At 44.8% G+C, this 22,328-nt stretch overlaps 1 protein-coding gene across 3 annotated transcripts in view; it reads left to right on the forward strand.

Moving 5' to 3' along the window:
• Positions 1-4,009: 4,009 nt before the first annotated feature.
• The window catches only part of COL26A1 (collagen type XXVI alpha 1 chain), a 218,325-nt gene continuing 200,006 nt past the window's right edge, over positions 4,010-22,328 (forward strand). The window contains exon 1 of one of the 3 annotated variants that reach the window (XM_048824217.2): positions 4,010-4,430. In XM_048824217.2, coding sequence (XP_048680174.2) covers positions 4,018-4,430 — 413 coding nt within the window. In that variant the 5' untranslated portion in view covers positions 4,010-4,017. The remainder of the gene's footprint in view (positions 4,431-22,328) is intronic. The other 2 variants (XM_048824218.2, XM_048824215.2) reach the window with 2 other exon arrangements.

Consider the following 22,328-nt stretch of genomic DNA (forward strand, 5'->3'; position numbering starts at 1 on the left):
TCAGAGCTGGGAAGGGGGACACTAAGGAAGGAAACTTGGTGACCTTGGGAAAGTCACTTGACTTCTCTGTCTCAGTTTCTCAATCTGTAAAATGGAGATAATACTAGCTTACTGCAGAGGGCTAATGTCATAATTTGCTAGACTCCCACCTTCTGGAATACTTATCATGGCACAGCAAGGAGAGGGGATATCCTAAGGTCCTGTACTAAGACCAAGATCATGAACGATAATATATTAAACACTGAAGAGTCAATGAAGACTGAGGTGGCCAAATATGCAGATGACAAAAAATTGTTTAGTATAGTAAAGACTAGAAAATTGTGAGGAACTTCACAGGTATCTAACAAAGCCAGATGAGTGGGCAACACCATGGCAGATGAAATTCAATGTTGACAAGTGCACATTGGAAGGAACGATATGAACTATTTATCCACATCCCTGATGTCTGACTACTTGGAAAAGAGACCTGAGTTTATTTGTGACTAGTGGAATGAAAACACCTACTCATTGTGTAGTGCTGATGTGAAAAAGACAAGGTAAATGTTAGGATGTATAAACAATGGAATATAAAATAATGAGATGATCATTCCATTATATAAAGCAGTAAAACACCTCCACCCTGAATACTGTGTTGTTTGATTTGGGATGACCAGAACTGTCTATAGCTGGTAAATGTCTATAGCTGATATAAATGAAAGGACAGTCAGGCCCTGGGAACTTCAAATTCAAGAGCTGTCAATCTGGTATCTTTCATGAACAGTAAAGCCAGTTTTTTAAAATGGTTGTTAATTTGTTTCTAGCAACCTAAATAGTTTACCTGTGGCCAATACACCTCTTTTATCAAAACATAAACTTCCAAAGCCACCTTGGGGACTTGCTCATTCATGGAGAGAGTTAATTATGGCAGCCATGAGTAATGTATGGTGATTCTGATGGGTTGCAAAAAACAATCCTGCCCATGTATCCACCATTAAGCTAATGTTCCCAAGTTTAGTTCTCTGGGCAGCATTGTTTCAATTGATCATAAGAAATTCAGTAGTAGATGCTAAGCAGATACTGACTTCAGTCTGCAGTAAGATTTATTGACCTGAATAAATACTAACCAAATCAATACCAAAGTCTGTATGTAATACATTTTTAAGGTCAGAAGGGACCATGATGATCTAGTCTTTACCCAGTGATTCCTGCATCAAACCCATAACTTCTGGTTGAACTAGAGCAGATTTTTTAGAAAAAACAACCAGTCTTGAATTTAAAAGATTTCAAGTGACAGAATATACAACCTCCCGAGGTAAATTACTCCAATGTTTAATTACATTCAGTGTTAAAAACATATGCTTTATTTGTAGTCTGAATTTGTCCAATTTCAGTTTCTAGCCATTGGATATTTACCTTCAGGTATAAAGAATCTTAATATTAATGAGCGGGAAGTATGCAATATAGCAGTACACTATTATAAGAAAGTTTAGTAAGGTAACACAGCAAATAAACTTATTTTAAAAGAATGGGAACACAGAAATTGCCACACCAGATGAGACCAGTCATCTTTCTAGTTCAGTGTTCTGTCTGACAGTGGTTGGTATCACATACTTCAAACAAAGATGGCTGGATTCCTGTAGTGGACAACTATGGAACAATTTACCCATAATAGAAGAAAAGGAGGACTTGTGGCACCTTAGAGACTGACCAATTTATTTGAGCATAAGCTTTTGTGAGCTACAGCTCACTTCATCGGATGCATACCGTGGAAAATACAAAAGATGTTCTTATACACACAGACCATGAAAAAATGGGTGTTTATCACTACAAAAGGTTTTCTCTCCCCCCACCCCACTCTCCTGCTGGTAATAGCTTATCTAAAGTGATCACTCTCCTTACAATGTGTATGATAATCAAGGTGGGCCATTTCCAGCACAAATGGGGGGGGGGGAGAGAAAACCTGGAAAAGAAGAGCCCTGTGGACTTTGAAAGCTTGTCTCTCTCACCAACAGAATTTGGTCCAATAAAAGATATTATCTCACCTACCTCATAACTCTCACCTCCTGAGACGAACAGGGGTACAACAACATTCCTAATTCCACGCAGTTAGTGGCTGGTTTATGACCTGAAACATTAGTTTATAACTTGGGTGGTTGTGCTGCTGAGTTTATGCGGGCATTGAGAGGGGAAAATAATCTCTAACATACATCCACAGAAATGCTGAAGTCATTGGGACGCTTGGTGTAAGCATTATGCTCTATTCGTAAACATTTGCAGCATTTGACTTTGGCTGTAAGGTTTTCGGGACAGAGACCTCTTGTTCAGGTCTACACAAATAATAAATACTCAGAAGAGATGCTATTTAGTACCAGATTCTTAGTCTGAACACAAAGGCCCATTCCACTGTGCTGCCACTGAGGTAGATTTCAACAGGCAATATTTTGAGGTTTTTCTTCAACCAGTGGAAGGAAGTTTATTGAGACTCGCATTTAACAGTCTTGCCAATGTGCAATAAAATTGCAGGGTGTTTGATCAGAAGCACATAGAAGATCAGGGTTGGAAGGGACCTGCTGCTCAAAGCAGGGCCAATCCCCAATTTTTCTCCCAGATCCCTAAATGGCCCCCTCAAGGATTGAACTCACAACCCTGGGTTTAGCAGGCCAATGCTCAAACCACTGAGCTATCCCTCCACCCCCCCAATCATGAAGGGGGTTCACAAAAATCTCTATTATAAACAGGAAAGGACTGTAGAGAAGAAACTTTCCAAGTTTCTCAGTAGTGCTTCCCTACCCCAAAACACAAAAGACAGGCGAGGTACAAATGAGCATATCCACCTGAAAAAAGTCACAGACGGCCATTAATCACATAGTTATTTGAAGCGTGGATGGAAAGGGTCAGACACCCTGGGGCCGTGGCACCTGAGCCACTGAAACCGAGATAGCAGGTCTGGATAAAAGCTGGGTTCTCCCAAGCTCTCCAATCTTGCGGCCTACAGGGAGATCAAGTTAAACTACTCCAACTCAGTGCTTCTATATCCTGGGAAATTTCCCCAAATCTGGGAATTTTTAACGGCATGTGCCCTGCAATTTCCCAATTTGCCCTGCAATTTCCCAATCACGATATAGAAGCACTGCTCCAACTTCACCTAAAAAGCCCAGGTCCCAAGGCATCCTGGTACAACGGTGCTGCAAAAACCTTGTTTGATCCCTTGCCTCTGAGAGGTTCCTTGTACCATGATTCATTGGGATTTGGATTATCCTGTTGTAGAGGAGGAAAATAATTTGTGTGTGTGTGGGGGGGTGTTGCATTCAGAAATTAGCTAGATCCAGCAGGGTACCGATACCAAATCAGAGATCTTGCAGTTTCCTTGGATCTGGGTGTGCTTGGGGTCCTGACCGCTCTGGAGGAATATTAGAAGCAACACTTTTCTGTACTCTGAGGGCACAAGCTGGGTTTGCAGCTAAAACTTGGCAGGATCCAGGTTCAGAATCAGAGAGATTTGTTAGTTTTTGCTGTGCTGGGGAAATTTAGAGTCCAGATTATTAAAGTACAGGACTGGCTACCTTATTCTTCGCTCAAACAGAAGTTTGGACTAAGGATTGTGACCACACGTTGTTGGGATCAAGGTGCCAGATCCAGAGTTTTGTGCTTTGGGGGGTGTCTGTGTGTGTGTGCCCCCCCACTTGTTCTCTGTTTAAGCATCAGAATTTGGGTAGTTGGGGCCACAAATGAGCCGAATCTGGGTTTCTGTGATACTGTTGCCGGGGGGGGGGGGGTGGGGGAAGTTTTTTTGGGGGAGGAACAGGGATAGCTAGGCTTGTTCTCCGTTTAGGCAGTGCAAATGTGAGGGGTTGGCTGGGTCCAAAAACAATCCGGCTGTGGCCGGGTCCAGGTGGACCCGTCTGTTCTCCCTTTCCCTTGCAAGGCTCAATTCCACCGCGATCCTCAGCACGTGTGCGCGCGTTCAGCCCGGCAGCCGCCTCTCGCCAGGGAAGCGCCGGAGCCGCGGGGGTCTCTGGCCACGTCCTCCAAGGGTTAATGGAGAAACCCCACGCCCCCTTTGACGGAACTGCACCAACCTCACCAAATTTGAAAAGGCTGCCGCCAGGGCTTAGCTCGCAGAGAGGGCTTGACTTCCCTTTAAAAGCCAGGAGCAGCAGCAGCTCGCCATCGGTGCCCTGCGGGGAGCTCCGGCCCCTAGAACCCCAAATTCTCACGCGTCCCCCCCCTCCACCCCGGCTAGTCGCATGTCACTGTGACCCCCCCGTCCGCCTCTCGGTTGTATCTGTAGCCGCAGAGATGAACCTGGCTCTCTTCCTGCCCTGGTGGGGCTGTTTCCTTGGATGTACCCTAGGGACCGGTTTCCTCTATCCGTTCCCAGCCTCCACGCTGCAGCACAGCTATCCCGAGCCGGGCGCAGGATCCGCGGGCAGCGGCTTCGCCAGCCGCCGGTGAGTAAACCCGCCCGGCCTCCTCCTCCTCCGGCGGCGGCGGCGGGCCCGGGGGCGTCACTGAGCGGCAGGGCTGGAGCAAGGGCCACGTCCACCGGGGGGAGGGCGGGCGGCGGCCCCCTTCTCTCTCTCTCGGTGAAACGTGAGTCCCCGTTGAATGGAAACTTTCTCCGGCGACTGTACCCGCCCCCGTGGGGAAGCACCGACTTCTACAACGCTCAAGTGTCCCCTTGACCCCTGTGGCTGGGGGTTATCTCCCGCTGGGCATCTAAAAAATGCGGCGTTTGGTGTCTCCCCAGCAAGCTGATGCATTGGCAGTAGAGAGTAGAAACTCCTCTGTTAAAGAGCCTTTCTGTCCCCGTGTCCCGTCCCCCCCAGACTAGTCAGTAGGAGGCAGCCCATCCCAGAGGGAGCCCCCGAGGTGTTTCTCCTACTCGCTGGGGACCCGAGAAGCTGAGCATTTAGCTGATCTGATCAACATCATTCAACATGTACCGGAAAAGCCAAGTTCTTGTTAAAATCAGCCCTGCTCAACTGCCCCAAGAGACCCGGTTTAAATGGCCAAGGAAAACAGGAGATTCTTTAGGGCGACTAAGGGAGCTGTAGCTCACCAAAGCTTATGCTCAAATAAATTAGTTGGTCTCTAAGGTGTCACAAGTCCTCCTTTTCTTTTGACTCATCCTGTCTTGCAAAAGCGCATGGTGCATTTTTATGCACCCTAAGAAACGTCATACCTGTTAGAATCAATTAGTCTTTGTTTAGGAAGCCTGAAGTGAGCTGTAGCTCAGGAAAGCTCATGCTCAAATAAATTGGTTAGTCTCTAAGGTGCCACAAGTACTCCTTTTCTTTTTCCTAATTAAACTGAGGACTTGGGCACCGTAAACAAGACCCTCAAACCAGGCGTTGAGGAATTCTGAATGAAAACATAACCCCAAAAGGGTTTGGAACCACAGTCTTCTGATATCCCCAGACTGTGTCCACTAGGCTACACGGAACCGTAGCTTTAAAAATGACTGAAATGTAACATGTTATGCCAGTAGAGGGAACCATTATAGTCCTGGGTTGTTCAGCTCAACAAAGAAAAACCCTAATTACAGATTTTATACAAGGGCTACAGCGTTCAAAGGGGAACCAGTCTCCAGGTAAAGCAAAACAAACCCTGAAACAGTTTCACATGAATTTAATGTAAATCACCGTTAATTTATTACGTCTTGCTGCTTTAACAGAGAAAACAGTTTAGATTTGTGTCCCCCTCCCCCTTTCTCCCTAAGCTTCTCTAGAAGTAAAACAGCTGTTCAAATGAATGAGTAGCTCTGTACAGTAACCCAAAGTGGCTTAGGAAGCTTTCAAAAGTATCTTGATTTAAATCACTTTTTAAAATTCAGTATTGTATCTGTTAACCCCTTAAAATCAGAGCACGAGTGGTAAACATTCAGCATTTGTAAACCCTGCTTTTCTCTTTGCTGTGCCAGTGCAAATCCCAAGTGCGGATGAGTTAACACTAGTGTAAAAAGGAGCTCCTACCCATGTCGTTTATCCTGGCTTTAAAGCAGGGTAGGCTGCAGCAGCCTTTTTGCAGCCTATATTATAGGCTTGGATCAGTGCCCCCACCCCCAAAAGCATTGACACGCATGACTGTAAGCATGGCAGGGCAGGGAACATGTCTTACTCTGTGTTTGTAAATGTAAAATTACAGGACAAACATAATATAAAATTATGGAACTAATGTAAGAGACATGTTTCAGAGTAACAGCCGTGTTAGTCTGTATTCGCAAAAAGAAAAGGAGTACTTGTGGCACCTTAGAGACTAACCAATTTATTTAGTCTCTAAAGTGCCACAAGTACTCCTTTTCTTTTTGTAAGAGACATGTTTCTCCATGACATGACTCTCTTCTATCCTAGGACCAACACAACTGCAACTATGCTGAATAGAACTAATATAACATTAAGAAACATTTATGTGGAACTGTTCCAGAAATGGCATATTCAGCCAATGGGAAATTTTGACCCTTCAAAACTAGTTCCTGTTGGAAAGTGGGACAGCGAGTCACAATATCGAACCGTTTCACGCATGAAAAAGTTTCAAATCTGAAACGGTTAATTCATTTTGATTACAAAACAAAAGGTGTGGGTGTTTTACATTTTTGAAATTAGATTTCTCATTTAGCATCTCCCTTTGGAAAATAACTCTCTGGTTGAAATCGACATTGTACTATGGAAAGCATCTGCTCTGACAAAACTACTTTTTCCATTGGGAAAAATTTTGATGATCTCTAATGTTGGGATTGTTTTGGGAGACTTGTTTCTTAATGTGAAATTTAGGTTGGGATAGCTGTGGTCTAATGGATCAACAAGTTGTGGGGACTTGCGATGTAGGTTCCGTTCCTGACTTGTCAACCTATCTATCTGGGTTTTTATACTGCTGTGGTGTCTGAGACCCTTGAGTCATTCAGCAGTTGGGGTCTCTACTAAGACTGCTACATTTGTGGTGATATGTTTGTAGTCTGAATGCATGGCTGCTCAGGGACTGGAGTATAGCCCCCAAGAGCCTGGTGCTGAGCTACTGCAGATCCCAGGGACTGCATCTCTCCGGAGATGGCAAATGTCTATCATGTGGCAAGAGCTGTTGGTCACAAACTACTTGGTTTATACTCAAACAGGAAACCAAGCAGTAAAAGGGATCTTTAGCTTATTGCCAAGCCATTGAGCCCTCCTGCACTAGTTTCCTGTATCAGTACAACATGGCAACTTTAGCCTTCCTCTGACTTTTGTATTCCATGCTGGGGCTTTATGTGGAAGATGACTAAAATGGTCTAACAAATTTAACTGCAAGAGCATGGAGATGTAGGAATGGCATTGGAATTCCAGACGCTGTTTTTTTCCTTTTGTTGTTCCACTAAATCATGTTCATTTAGGAAAACTCCTACTGTCTTGGCTTTCTAATTGTTTGATGAATAACTTCCTTCCATGTACATTTCATTCTCCCGCACTAAGGAAAAGGCGTTGGAGCAGTAGAAACACGTATGGGTGGGGGAAGGAGATGGGGCACTCCTGCTTTTCTTAACTAAAATAATAGGCCTGTCTTGCCTTTTCAATCACTTTATTTGTTTGTTTTTCTGAAAACCTGCATTTGTTGATATTTGAAGGCTTCAAATGTAACAAATGGTATTAGAGATTTAAAAACAGCAATGATAAGAGTAGTGCTAAGCCACGAGAACGTAGCCTAAAATAAAGAACAGTACAATATTATATGTGTGCAAACTTGCATGGGATTATATGTGTGCAAACTTGCATGGGAGAAAAGAGATTTAGGTTCCAATTTGACAGCCATTCAAGCATTTGTCCAAGTCTATCCATCTTCAGTAAAGCACTCAGGCATGTACTTAATATTCTGTTCATTTGGGCCTTGCTAGGGCAAAGGAAAAGATAAAAGATGTCTCTTTGGGTCAAACTAGCCTCTCAGAATAGGCAAAGGAAGGGCATCTTAAGTGAGTATGGTTTATTAGTTGGTTGTGGGTTTTAGTGGTTAGAGTAGAACACTGGGTTCTGGGATTCCTGGGTTCTAGTCCTAGCTCTAGACCTATTGTGTGTCTTGGTAAAGACACTTCACTCTTCTTGTTCCTCAGTTTTCCCCATCTGTCAAATAGCCCTTACCTCATGCAAAGGGTGTTGTGACAATTCAGGGACTTCCTCTTGAGAGGTGATGAAATCCCCCAACTCTCATTTTTACGTGAGTGGATGGCACTTAGAGCCTTGTCCGCTCAGGCTTGATGTTTGGGTTGAGCTTCTGGGATAAAGGTGCTAGGCCGTGTGTATCTGGATTGTATGAAGCGTCTAACAATCAATACAGCACTAAATTTTACAATACCTAAAGCTAGCAACCTAGGCCTAGTTATCTCTAAAATCTCAGTTCCTGCTTATTAGATCAGATTTATCTTTTACTACAAATTTACACAATGCCTTGCACAGTGGAGCCATCATCTGATGTAGGGCCTTTAGGTGCAACTATAAAATGAAGATGATGGTTGTGGGTGGGTGTATTACCATAACACCTAAGAGCAGCAGTAAAAACACTGCCCCCAGGGCCAGATATAGGGGGCAGGTGACCTCCTGGGGTGCCGGACTTGCAGATCCTAGCATGCAAATTTATCCTCTTATATGGCAGACAAATCATGCATGCAAATTGTGCATTGAAATCATGAAGAGGGCTACAAATGCAATAAAAATAAGGTATTCAAAAGTTTAACAAATAGAAGGAGGGGGGGCCTTGCCTGGGGCACCACTTGGTCTAGCCCTCCAGGTCACAACTTATGAAATTGAATAATGTACTTGAAGTTCTGGTTTGATATTACATTTTTTTTCTACTATTAAAATGAATATACACATAGAAGCAAAGGAATAGAACTAGATGAAGGTGTAACTTGTGCAGTGATTTAGGGCTGAATATCTGAAAGCGGCCACTGATATTTAGGTGCCTAATGTGAAACACTTTTTGAGCCTAGTTTTCAGAGGTGTCGAGCTTCCTCCAGCTTTAGAAACGAAGGGAAACAATTATTTTCCTTCAAGAAGGACTTTTCTGCAGAGGGCCACAGGAGGGATGGTGTTGAGGCATCTATTGAAGGCAGCTGTGTGATGTTCAGGATAGGAGGATCTCTTTTCCATGTCCCCAGGGTCAGCATTAGACTTGCTGGGGCATAGGGCAGAAACTAAGGAACCGGAGCCCAATCATATAACAGCTTTGCAGGCCTCCTGTGACATGGGGCCTCAGGCAATTGCCCTGCTTGCTATCCGCTAATGCCAGCCCTGCACGTCCCATAAACTATTCAGTGAAACCATGGGGCATTAGTTGAAAAGGTTTGGGAAGCTCAGTTTGAATATCCTAACAGCCAGCTTTCAAAACTCCTAGTGTTCCACCATCACAGCAAACTGTTTGAGGGAGAGATGAGCACTCTATAGGCTGAGCACTACTCTGACCATCTATAGACTGCAGCTGGTTGGACTAGATGGGGGTTGGACTAGATGACCTTCTGGGGTCCCTTCCAACCCTTATATTCTATGGTACGTGCATTCTGAGAGAGCTCTAGGCATGACTCCGTTTTGCTGGGGGCAAAGGAATAGAGCTGAATAACTACACCCTTTTTTAATGTTAGTGTAAAGTACCCTGGGGCTACTCCATGCTATCATATGGAAATGTATACATTCAGTTCTAATCTTGGCTATGCACAGTCAGGGCTCCAGTGTGTCTAACCCATGCGTAGCTTCTCCTGCCTCTGTGAAACTGGGTTGAGACGTTATTTCTTTGCTTCTCTACAGAGCTAGCCTTTCATCAGGCTGTCCAAGCACATCACATACATTAATAGACTGACTCTTGCCTCATGGCTGTGAAGTAGGTGAGTAGTACTGGGGACGCATAGAGATTGCATAACCTTCCTTGTAACACGATCCGCTGGTGAGTCTGTGGCAGGGCCAGGATCTTTTGAGTCCCATTCTTGTAAGCTTCAGCCCTTGAGCTGTTCTTTCACGTGCAGGTATGGAAAGAGGAACCTTGGGCTTCGTATCTCTTTCTGAATGGGGTATGTCACAATAAAGATACTATAGAAATGATGAGCCAATAATAAGAGGGAAACACAAATAACCAAGTGACAGGAGCAGCAGAATTAATAACTTTAGTGTAGGACATTATGATGTTTCAATAACCCTAAAATAGCTAATAAACACACATCTGTACAAAATAACGTGTCTCTGTTGCTGGTATGATATTTTCACCTGCTGTGTGGACATCTTTTGGGGACTGAATAGATAGTATTGAAGTTCACTTGGTCCTGGGGTGTCTGTGATTGTTCATCCCTGGTCCAACTCCATGGCAGTCCATGTCATTACATCAGGAAGGAACTTGATTAATTGTTTCTTCTCTTCTGAAGAAATTGTGGGCTGGATTCTGTGAATGGGGAGAGGGAAGTATAAGAACAGGGCATACAGGATGTCTACAGGGCTGCTCCACACCAGGGGGGTGGTAGGTGATTGTCCACTCCAAGCATCTGGTTATCTGTAGGGTAGCACACTGGCTTTACTTCAGCTCGGGCAGTAGGAACTGACTCCCTTCTACTCACTTCATAAAATGGCTCCATGGAGTCTTATGTAAGTGGGGGAATAGTCCTGCTATTGTGGGGAACTTTCCTGGCTTCTGCACTACGCCGGTGAAGTGGGCTAGCGAAAGGATCTGAGTCCTCGCTCCCACTTCTTTTACCCAGTGGCCTCCCTGCCCTTGAGGACTCCCCTTCCACTCTCCTGTCTGGCAGAGTCCTCGTAACCACAACAAGGCTGGGCCCAGGATTCCTGGGGGGCTCAACCCCCAACCCTGCTGTGGTCACCTAGGACAGGTGCTAGGGTGTCCCCACTCCGGAGTACTCTCTCTGTACTGGGCACTTCTCTGACCATTACATACAAGTTAAAGCAAATGCAAGTTATTTAATCAACAATTAATTTTAAAAAGAATAAGGAATAATGGGAAAGGTTAAAGGAAACACATCAACCCGCCCAGTGGCAGGGAACATCACAAACAGCATCTCTGGAACGTCAGGGCAGTTCACAGTCTGTTCCTTGTAAGTCCCAGGCCTCCTGCTCCGGCCCTGGCTGTGCTGTAGGGATGCTCTGGGTTGGACACTTGCTCTGGTGGTGGCCACGCGCTCTCAGGCTCTAAGTGGTAGGACCCTTCTTCCCAGTGTCGCCCCCGCCCTGTCGGGGTTATGATCCAAACCTGGCCTGCAGAGCCTCATGGCTGAGGCGTCTCCCTGTGCTGGGCCTGCTGCCCAGGGTCCCCCTCGGTCTCCCCAGCTGCTCACTGCACCCAGCTCCGGACAGCTCCAGTCCCAGCTCCACCACTCGGTCTCTGCACGGCTGCTGCTGCTCTGCCTCCAGCTCCCTGGGCTGCTCCTCTGGCCCCTCTGGTTGCTGCAGCCCTGCTCCCAGGACAGGCCTGCTCTGCAGGCTGCTTCTCTGACTCTGTTCCCAGCACTGACCTGCTTCCTGGGCTGCTTCTCTGGCCCCTCTGGCTCTGGTTGCTGCAGCTCTGCTCCCAGGACAGGCCTGCTCTGCAGGATGCTTCTGTGACTCTGTTCCCAGCACTGACCTGCTTCCTGGGCTGCTTCTCTGGCCCCTCTGGCTCTGGTTGCTGCAGCTCTGCTCCCAGGGCAAATCTGCTCTTTTTGGGCTGAGCCTCTGGCTTTGGGGCTGCAGCTCTGCTCCCAGGATAGGGTCTGCTCTCTCTCTGGGCTGCTTTTCTGGTCCCTCTGGATCTGGCCCAGCTCTGCTCCCCAGCTCAGCTTGGGCCCCTGCTTTCTCCTTAGCTCGGCTCCCACTCTGTCTGACCCAGGCAATTCCAGCTCACACGGAGGACGGGACGTCCCTGGCCTCCTGACTCCCTGATTAGCCTGCCCGCCCTGTCATTCAGGCTGACCTGGAGCATTGGCCTCTCCCCATTGTTCCTGGGGACTATCAGTCTCAGGGTCCTGGTTTCTCATAGACCCTTCCCGTTTTAGTACTGGGAGCTAGCCAACCAAAACACCCCCACTGAATGTTAGTAAGGGGGCAGCAGTCCCCTTACATTTATTTAGATTCTGAGACTGGATGCTGAGCACCTCGGTGGCTGCTCTGTCTCTTCTTTACCTCCAGTCCTGCGTCTTGCATCGCTCTTGTGAGGTGCAGGGATGGAGTCATTAGGTCAGAGGGTGGCACAGGAACTTATATGCTGTCTTCAGCTCGTAGTACCAGCTGTTGCTGAGTACCTGCTCTGCTCCTCTCTGCCTCCTCCCAGTGAGTGCTGAGCACTCTTCAAGCTTGTGCTCATATGTCTGTCCAAGGAGCTGGTGTTGAGGTTCTTCAGCTTGGTTGAATTGCTTTTCTTAATCGTGAAAAAGGCTAATGATCAAGGCAGCTGCTTGTGGAAGCAGCTAACAATGTCATTTGCCCAAGGAGTCTGTTCTGGTGACATAATGTCTCTAAGTTGGGTTTTCCATTGGTCTGGTGTCACATCGCTTGGTAGCCTGGTGAGATGTGGTGACTCTGAAAGGAAGGGTAGAAGTTTGTCTTTGTTGCGTGCTATTCAGTCCTTATTAAACTCGGAGGTTTCTAACTCTTTCCTCTCATTGTTGTTCTAAATGCAGCAGGGTCGTGACCCTGACCCAGGTCAGTTTAGCTCTTCTGTGTGAAAATCCAAACTCCTTTTTGAAGGTTTAGTTGGTGACAATGCTACTGGGTTCTACTTCTTGGGAGTAGATGTGTGATGGACTCCCAGCATGAGTAATGCTCTATTGCCTGTGTGTCTCTTTGGGGAAGGTGATTCCTTTCCTGTTTGGCATGGGTGGTCTTGACTTTTTTCAGTGCATATCAGCTGCTGGGACTCTTGTTCAGTTTCCTCTGGAATCACTGTCCCCTTCCCTGCTCTCCAAGAGTTGTTCTGCTCCAGGTTTTTCTTAAGGCCAGTTGTCTTGGTTGCTTATGCTTGGCTTGGCTTCATTCAAGGTATAGTTTGAGTCTTGGTCAGTTATTTTAATTCCCGTAGTCAGCTTAGATAGAGGAAAGCTAAAAAATTTTCAGAAGGGCTTTACACCCACAACTGGGGCCAGATTTTTTAAAACAACTTGGCACAGTAGTTCTGATCTCTTGAAAATCTTCCCCTTAAAGAATGTTTGGCACGCAACAACATTGGCGAGCTCTTGTCACTCAGTATTGCATATCTCTGGGCAAACGTTACTTAGTTGGCGGTCACTGCGGCTTCCTTGAGGGAATTTTTACACTGTTGTTGTTTTTAACGAATTTAAGGCTGACACTGCAGGGACTCTGTGAACTGAGCTGTCAGCTTGTCTGACACTGACAACATAGAGGGAAAACTTGATACACTTAGGCTTCACAGTTTCAACCTGGGAAAACCCCACTAAACTAAAAAAATAAAAAGATCTTCTACTGCTTTCCACAGTATGCATCCGATGAAGTGAGCTGTAGCTCACGAAAACTTATGCTCAAATAAATTGGTTAGTCTCTAAGGTGCCACAAGTACTCCTTTTCTTCCCACTAAACTAGACACTAATGAGGAGGGAGTTAAATTCCTTGGTTAACCTAATCTCGGTATTTTGTTTTAACATGCAGTACTTCTAAAGTCTAAGAACAGAGCTGAGCCCTGGCACCTCTAGGCTTGGCAGTTCTTCTCCCCGGACCTCTGGGCTGGCTGCATCCATTATGAAAGTAAAAAAATAGCTTGAGCTCTGGCCCCAGCACCTTTTTCATTACAAATGAAGTGCTATCTAAGAGGCATTGTGACAATGCCTAGTTGGCCAAATTGCCTTGGCTTTTGAGAATGGCAGAGGAGTTTGGATCTTCACACAGAAGAGCTAAACTGACCTGGGTCTTTTTGCCATTTATCCAGTCAACAAGGTGGCCAATGAGACTTATTTTTTTCTGCCCACCTAGAGGATAATGGGCTCCCATAAATATCTAACACAGTGGCTGTCCCAGAAGTCTGGGAATCAGGATTTCCCCTCTGTCTTGGTTACCCCATATGTAAAATTGGAATCCTTCACTCTAGGCATGGCTATGAGAGTGAATTCATTCAGGTGTGGTAAGGTTGTTGGCTGGAAGCCACTAGGCCCTAAAAGGGTAAGGGTGTGTGTGTATATATATATATATATACACACCCACACACCCTTTATAAATATAAAATTCTATGCTAAATTAATATATTAAATGATTTCTAGTATAGATGTGAACATACTCCTTGTTTCCTTTCCTGCAACTGTGCCTGGCAAACTGGAGGACTTGTGGGGAACCCTCTTTTTCTCCTCCCCCCCCCCAGTCTCTTGATGTGGCTTATATTGTGGGAGTTACTTTCCACCTGACCTATGCACAGAAGGCTTCAGTTAGTAGGTCAAGCAGAGAGATCCAGCAGAGAAAGAGGAGAAGAATCAGGAGGTGCTGACTAGGAAGGACTCTGGCTGGAGTGATCCAGGGAAGAAGATGGCACAGTGGAATTTCTCCCAGCTGTGGAAGCGGTACAGAAGCATGTGAACCAGTGTGAGTTGTGGCAATCCTTCTGAAGTCTATCATGCACCTGGGAAGCCTCTGTGTGTTACATGCTGATGGAAGCTGACTCTTGGCAGGAGAGTGCTGAGAAAAAGCGTATCACCTTTGCATTAAAATGTGCCACAATGATAGGCAGTCCTGCATTGGCTGCCTTTGTTGAATCTGGAATAGATGAGAATTAGTTTTGGTATGTGGAGCCATGTGAAGTCAAACATATTTTTGCAAAGTTCCCGTGTGTTGTAGCATGTTGGGGGAGGGGAATGTGCACACAAGGGGCAATTTGGTCTGGCAGGATCTTACAGTACTTGGCCCAGTGCTGCTGTAAATTAACATAACCTGCAACAAAATATATTCTCACTGTAGCATATTGCAGTATGTGGCATGGCATTGGAGCCAATCAGGTTAATCTGAATTGTCACACTGTCTTGTGGGCTCATGTTACTGTAAACCACTAATATATATCACAAAGAGTACTTTTCTATAACTAAGTGCAAATCCCTTAGACTTGTAACCCTACAGATATATTTTTGAATGACTATACAGCACATGCTGAAATAATAGAACTCTGCTTTGCCAATCAACAAAAATATTTTGGTTCTGTTAGTGTAATTAAAAAGACGGCTAAAATCTTTTCTGAAGATCTGCAAGGGGCAGGCCTGTTGGAAGCTGTCACAAAAACTACAGCAACGTATCTATTTGCTTGGGTAAAGCCCTCTGCAACAATCGAAGACTCTATAATTACATCTGTGAGCTCATTCCAGGTGGTTACTGGCATCTGTGAGGCTTTCAAAGCAGCTCCTAGATCAGCCAACTTATATGGTCAGAAGTTTGATTTCCAGCTTAAAGGGAGACAGACTAGTCCTCGCTTACAGACAGCCCCCCAACCTGAAGCAAATACTCTCCAGCAACCACACAACAGAACCACTAACCCAGGAACCTATCCTTGCAACAAAGCCCGATGCCAACGCTGTCCACATACTTATTCAAGTGATACTGTCATAGGTCCTCATCACATTAGTAATGCCATCAGGGGCTCGTTCACCTGCACATCTACCAGTGTGATATATGCCATCATGTGCCAGCAATGCCCCTCTGCCATGTACATTGGCCAAACCAGACAGTCTCTATGCAAAAGAATAAATGCACACAAATCTGACATCAGGAATCATAACATTCAAAAACCAGTCGGAGAACACTTCAACCTCTCTGGCTGCTCAGTAAAAGACTTAAGGGTGGCAATTCTGCAACAGAAAAGCTTCAAAAACGGACTCCAACAAGAAACTGCTGAGATTGAATTAATATGCAAACTAGATACCATTAACTTGGGCTTGAATAGAGACTGGGAGTGGCTGGGTCATTACACATATTGAATCTATTTCCCCATGTTAAGTATCCTCACACCTTCTTGTCAACTGTCTAAATGGGCCATCTTGATTATCACTACAAAAGTGTTTTTTTTGTCTCCTGCTGATAACTCATCTTTAATTAATTAGACTCTTACAATCTGTATGGCAAATTCCACCTTCTCTGTGTGTGTGTGTGTGTATATAATATCTTCTTACTATATGTTCCATTCAATGCATCCGATGAAGTGAGCTGTAACCCACAAAAGCTTATGCTCAAATAAATGTTAGTCTCTAAGGTGCCACAAGTCCTCCTGTTCTTTTTGCTGATACAGACTAACATGGCTGCTACTCTGAAACCTGTAGAAGAGCTGACTTTCATAATGGGAAGGTGGAAATGCTGTAATAAAAGAAGTTGGATACTTCCTAACTTCTGTCTAAATGCTAGTTCATGAGCGGAAAGCAACCAGAAGTCAAGCTGCTTGGTACCAAACGCTTCTGCTAACTTGTGGATTAGGCCAGCCTGAGAATTTGATGTCTTTAATTTAGTGCACTTTGGTTTATGTCTTTGCTCTGCATCTGAGTTTTCATCCTGTGGGCTCAGGAGCCAAAATTCACTTTGGGGGGGCATTTACATCAGCTGTGCTGTACCTGATGTTGGAAATTAAACACTAGCATTTGGTTTGAATTCCATGTTCCCCCACATTGTTTGAGGCTAGTACTAACAGAGAGCCACAGGAACTGATTATGTTAAAAGAAAGAGAAACCTCTTTCAGCCTGCACCTGTTCTCAGATTTTGTTTGGCAAAGCTTTAGTCTATTATGCTTCTACGTATGGGGTCTGCACTATATGATGGGGGGGTGGGGAAGAGAAATTCATCCCATTTGTTACAGCATAGGCTGCGTTACAGCCTATCACAACCACTAATTTATGTTCAATGCTAATATTACTGAGTGACAAATACTAACTCGGCTGTTCTGCAATTTCAGTTGGGTATAGCAAGCTTACTCTTTTTTCCTTTCCTAAACTGCTTGTCGTATTGCTTTGAGCTGTCAAACGGCTGCTCTGTTTGCCATATAGGTGGCTGCATTTTGCTTCACTCACTACTGATAGATATATTCCATGCAAAAAACAACCCCCAAAAACCTACATGAAAAGACTATTAAGGTTTTAAAGTGAAGTATTCAAAAGTCAGCAAACAGCACAGCTAAGCTTTCATGTGCAACCTTATCTCTGGCCTTGTGCAGCATAGTCTTTAACATGCTATCATGTAATTTCAGAAGGGCCCTGGCTCATTCAGCATGTTGAGTGGATCATGCACTGTAAATGAGGCAAGGGTGTGACATTTTAAAAACCTATGGCAAGGCGAAGTGAGGAAGGGTGCACAAGAAAAATGACTACTTGGCAATCAACGTTAAAATCAAAACTAATTTATTTAAATATATTTTTAAAATTCTGTTCTTGCTGTTAAATGAGTGCCCTCATCTTCTTCACTGTACACGGTCAAGGCTAGTCACTGAAGACCGAATTCTGGTTTCAGATTCATCAGTGTGAACTTGGAATAAATCCACGGACTTGAATGGATTTATTCTAGATTTACAACAGGTGCAGTTGCAAATAGTATTTGGCCCCGAATGAGACATGGATCTCTCCCTACCTCTTTCAGTGTACGTTGTGTCCAGCCAGCCCACAGACTGAGGTGGCCTTCTGTGGCAATAATGGTATATGATCATACAGCTGCACTGAGAGGCAGAGTTGAGTGTTGTCTCTGCAGCCTTTACTTTGACACTTCCTGCGATTTGAATGCTTCACTTAGCAACCTTAATCTTCTTTTAACTTAGTTGTTTTGTGTGGAATTGCCTGCTTTTTAAAAAAAACAAGAAAGCAAACTTGAATTCATTATCTGTTAACACAAAAAAGCAGCCTAAAACAATCAAAAAATGCAAAGGGGTTTGTTCCACCTTACAATAGCCCACTGCGTGAGGCAGGGATTCTCTGCTGCACTGCCCTACCTCAACCACTGGTGCCACCTGTTTTGGCTCCTTGTTTTTTTCCCCTCCCCATCCAGTTTATCACATGAATAATCGGGAAATGTTTCAACCCCCCCCCCCCCCCCCCCCCCCGCTTACTCTCTCCTTTCTCAAATGGCTGAACTGGGTTTGCTGCTTTTTGTTTCCCAAAAGATGGAAAGTTTGGAAGCCTATAATCTGAAAAGGCCTTTAATTGCAGCTCTGAGTGTGCCTTAACTGTAACTAACACAACACCCTCCAGCAATAGGGGCTGGATTTTATTTTATTCCCGTTTTACACCAGGGTAAAGGAGTCTGCAGATGTCAAGCGTGATGTTGGTGTAAGTGAAAGGAGACTCAAGCCCCTAATATACAGTATAACTCTGAATCTGATAGCATGGTAGAAGGGTTTTACTGGCATGAGTTTGGGACTGCTGTAGGTCAGCCCCTCTGAATGCAATTTTTCGTGGCACTATAGCCAACGCAGTATCCCAAGGATAAGAGCAGGACTGCACTGTACACAGAAAGGTGAGAAGTGGGCTGCTGGTGGGGTACAATCACATATGCATCTAATTACTGACAAGTACAAAGGAAGTTGTCATGATTGCATTACAGTTAAATGGCCTTTCGATTATTGAGGCTTTTTCTCAGTGTGGATAAAAGCACCTTGAAAAGGCTAAATCTTTATTAAAATCACATTCGTAACTCAGTGGCTACTAGACCTCACTCCTTTACTTCATTCCAGGACCCCATTTTAATATTTGTTTGAGGAAAGAGGCGCTACAAAAGCGATGGAGTCTCCTAGCCTTCCTCATTGGAGCAGACACCCGGCTGCAGAGGGTATTGCTGGGATTAGTGCAGTAAAGCTGCTGCTGGTTGAAAGCATCCGTTCTTGCCACTAGAAATGGATTAACCGCAGTTACAGAAACAGCCGTCCCGTTCTTTACGGTAGCTCCCCTATTCTGAGTTCCACTGCAGAATGTGGCCCTTGGCTTGGTTCCAAACAATGACCGTTTTGTCAGAGGGCAAAACTCTGCTCTGTGATCCTACAACAGGTCGCAACCCTGATGCTCCTGTTTCCCTACACGTGAAACTCCATAACAACGCTTTGCGCTTTCCAAATTATTACTGTATCGCCTACAACCCCCACTCCTGTACTAGGGCCCCACTGTGCTGGATGCTGCACAAGCATAGAATAAAAAGATGGTCCCTGCCTGCAATGATTATTAAGCTAAGTAGTAAATTGATACATAGATCTAGCTTCTCAAGGGTGGCTAGTGATTTTGGGTGCCCAATTTAAGAGCTTACAGGGACCTGATTGTTCAGAGGGGGTGTTAAGCTCTTTCTAACATTGGACCCTGTAAATTATCTGAAGTTGGGCACTGACGACACTAGTCACTTCTGGAAAATTTTAGGTAAAAGTGACGGCTGACTAGAGCGGGAGACTGGGTGTCAGAGCTGAGTTCCATTCCTGGCTCTGCAGCAGATTTACTGTGCTCTTTGGGCAAGTAAATTCTCTGCCTCAGGTTTCCCCGTCTGGAGAAAAGTGTTTCTCGTGACTTTTGCACGGCTTAATTTATTAACGTATGCAACCCACATCCACTCAGAGATGGTTTAGTCCACATATAGAGAGAGACTCAGCTTGCTACAGTCTTGGCGAGGAGAGCAGGCTTCTCTAGCTTGGCAGTAGAGGCTCATACTTTTAGATTCAAAAGTCAGGCAGGTTCAGTCCTTTCTGCTGATGGTCGACTCAGGGGTGCTGTATTTGTCTCCATGGTTTATTAATCTTATAGCAATGCAAAGTGTTATAGTCATCACAGCAACTGGCAGGTCACAGAAGTGTCCCTTGCACTAGTTTGGGATCTGGCTACGTTTTGGGGCGTCTGCACTTTGTAAGCAGGGAGCATTATGACAAAGGTTTTTAATATTCATTTGAATTTACAATACATCCTTGCTGGAGATTCATAATTTTTCCCTCTTCGCTTGACTCATTGCAAGGGTTGCACTCTAGGTCATGTCTTGTTTATGAACATGTGCTCAGCCTCCTCCTCTAATCAAGACCTTATGATACGTTGTAACTAGAGCCGGGTGAACTATGTGTAGCAAACAAAGTATTTGTCGAATGCAGCATTTTTCTGGTTGTAAATTGTCTAGGAGCAGATCTCTGTGTCAATAGACTTGTTTACGGTTCGCTGTTGAACTGTTTTGACGTGACTCTTTGACATGGGCTTTTAATATTCACAAACTAAAATTCCAGCTGGTCTGATTAGACGCATTGCTCACATGGTATATTTCTCAGCCCTGACTGGACCAGTGAGGGATTTGGCTAGCCCATGCAATGGGTGTCTGCTCCCTGGGCACTTCAGAAACCGGGGATGTGGGGTGGAGAAGGTGGATCTGGTACTCTGTGGCTTGACTGGCCATTCACCCTATGTGGGGGCATGGGTGGACACAGGTGCTGTAGATGCTGCTTGAGGCTTGGGAGGCACCATGGAACAACACTACTATACTCTACAACCTGGAAGGAGAATTCCTCCCTCCCTTGGTCCCTGAGGAATTCCACAATCCGCAGCTTGCGGTAGCATTTGGGCTTAATGGCAAATGTAACCCGTGTGTGTCCATCCTTCAGTGCCTGACCCACAGAGGGTTATAGGTCTCTGTTACAGCTTTTACCTACCAAGCCTGGATCCCTAACTCAAGCTATGGAGACTCCATGGTTTTAGCTCTGGAGGTCCCTGGTCCAATCCCTGGAATTGGATAGCCACCATTTTGGCTTACAACCATTGCATGTTGATGTGGTTTTAAAGTAGATTGAAACAGTCAGGAAGCTCTCCCTGGCCTAAGTGAGGAAGAGGAGCTGTAGGGGAGCGCTGCTTACTCAAGCCAGGAAGAGGAGTTACTCTTTTGCTTTTAGCAGAAGAAAGAGCTGGGGGTCTACCTCCCCTTTCTGGCTATATGTAAAAGTGAGTGTGAATTCTACACAGATCAACACTCATGTTGCTCAATTTCTCTTTGGTAAGATGTGGCTCCACCTCTGTCTTGGACTGTTGTACCATCTGATACAAACCGAACACTGTACTGAGTGCTCAACTAGGGTGGCAATGTTTTAAAAGAGGCTGATCATCCAGAATGGTAGAATAAATGGGATTTAAAGCCATTTGTCTTCCTTAATTCCACGCTGTTTAGGAGAACTGGATTGTACACATGGACTCACTTTTTTTGACATGGAAACTAACCAGTAACTGATTTCACCAAACTTCTGAAAATATATTCAGGATTTGGCAAATCAATCTGGTGTCAAACTTAATTTCGCGTTTGTCTCTATTGCAACAGCTTAAATTAATGTCATGGTCAAAATGAAATAGACGATGGATCTTGCCAAAGGTCTTGCTGCCTTTTATTTTGAACCTGAGACGCATGCCCTTAAAACTAACAAACACTTGGCTCCTATATGTACCTGAGTGATGCATTTTCCCTTCATTTTGCATCTAGCCTTATTTATTGAGTAACAAGATTAGGTGACACTTATAAGCTCTCTAAAACTACACACGGAACAGATGCTGCATTTCTTTCAGCAGCAGCCATCTTTAGCCAGGGCTTGTATGGACCTCAGACTGAGGGCTAATTGGACTCTAATTGCTATGCTAAATGCTGCTGGGTAAGTCACTACATAAAAAGGTGAAAGATCACTTGTTCGTTAATCAGCACATGATAAAGTGGATGGAATCCATCTGGAGAATGGAGATGGACTTTGTTTTCAGTGTTTAATTTTCTGACTCTGGTGCAACAGCCCAGAGCTTTCAGTAGACAATGCCACTAAATGTCTGTGATCTGGTGGGATAATTAGCTCCTTGAAGAGTGAGAGAGAGTGTGTGTGTGTGAATGCACAGTGGATGAGATATATGATTTGGCTGGTGCTATGAAAAACACCAGTGTATTAAGTGCTGGTTAGAAGGCAGCAGGGTTCTCTGTACCACTTGTATTTGATCAAAGGGCAACAATTACAATGCTTCCTTACATATTTCAGTGGTACTTTGGAACACTTAAAGATCCTGGTGACATACAAGGTATTACCAGACTATTCTGCCAAAGCCTAGAAAAGGCACTGAATTACTGTGTGGTTAACGTTGTTTCTGATGGTGTTAGCAGTGGTGGGAACATTGTCCTATTTGGAAATCAGGCTTTCCAAATGATCGGGTCATCTCAAGTAGGTCACTGAGTGCTGAGCATCAAGATTCTTCACCCCAAGCCCTGACTACTCAATGTGGAGGAGGAAACCTCACGAACAAAGTCTTGCAACGGGTTTTGTGTAGCAAAATGTCCCCATGCAACATTATTAAAGGGCTAGAGGTTACTATTTTGGCCAGCGTTGTCTTTGTCCACAGTAGGAACCTGTAAAAGGCTGCTCAGTATTTTACATTAACGATTACACAAGGGTTGATCTCACAGTTAAAGTAGATGTGATATTCTCTC

Source organism: Caretta caretta, chromosome 17 (assembly GCF_965140235.1).
Source record: "Caretta caretta isolate rCarCar2 chromosome 17, rCarCar1.hap1, whole genome shotgun sequence".
In the NCBI taxonomy this organism is placed as follows: domain Eukaryota; kingdom Metazoa; phylum Chordata; order Testudines; family Cheloniidae; genus Caretta; species Caretta caretta.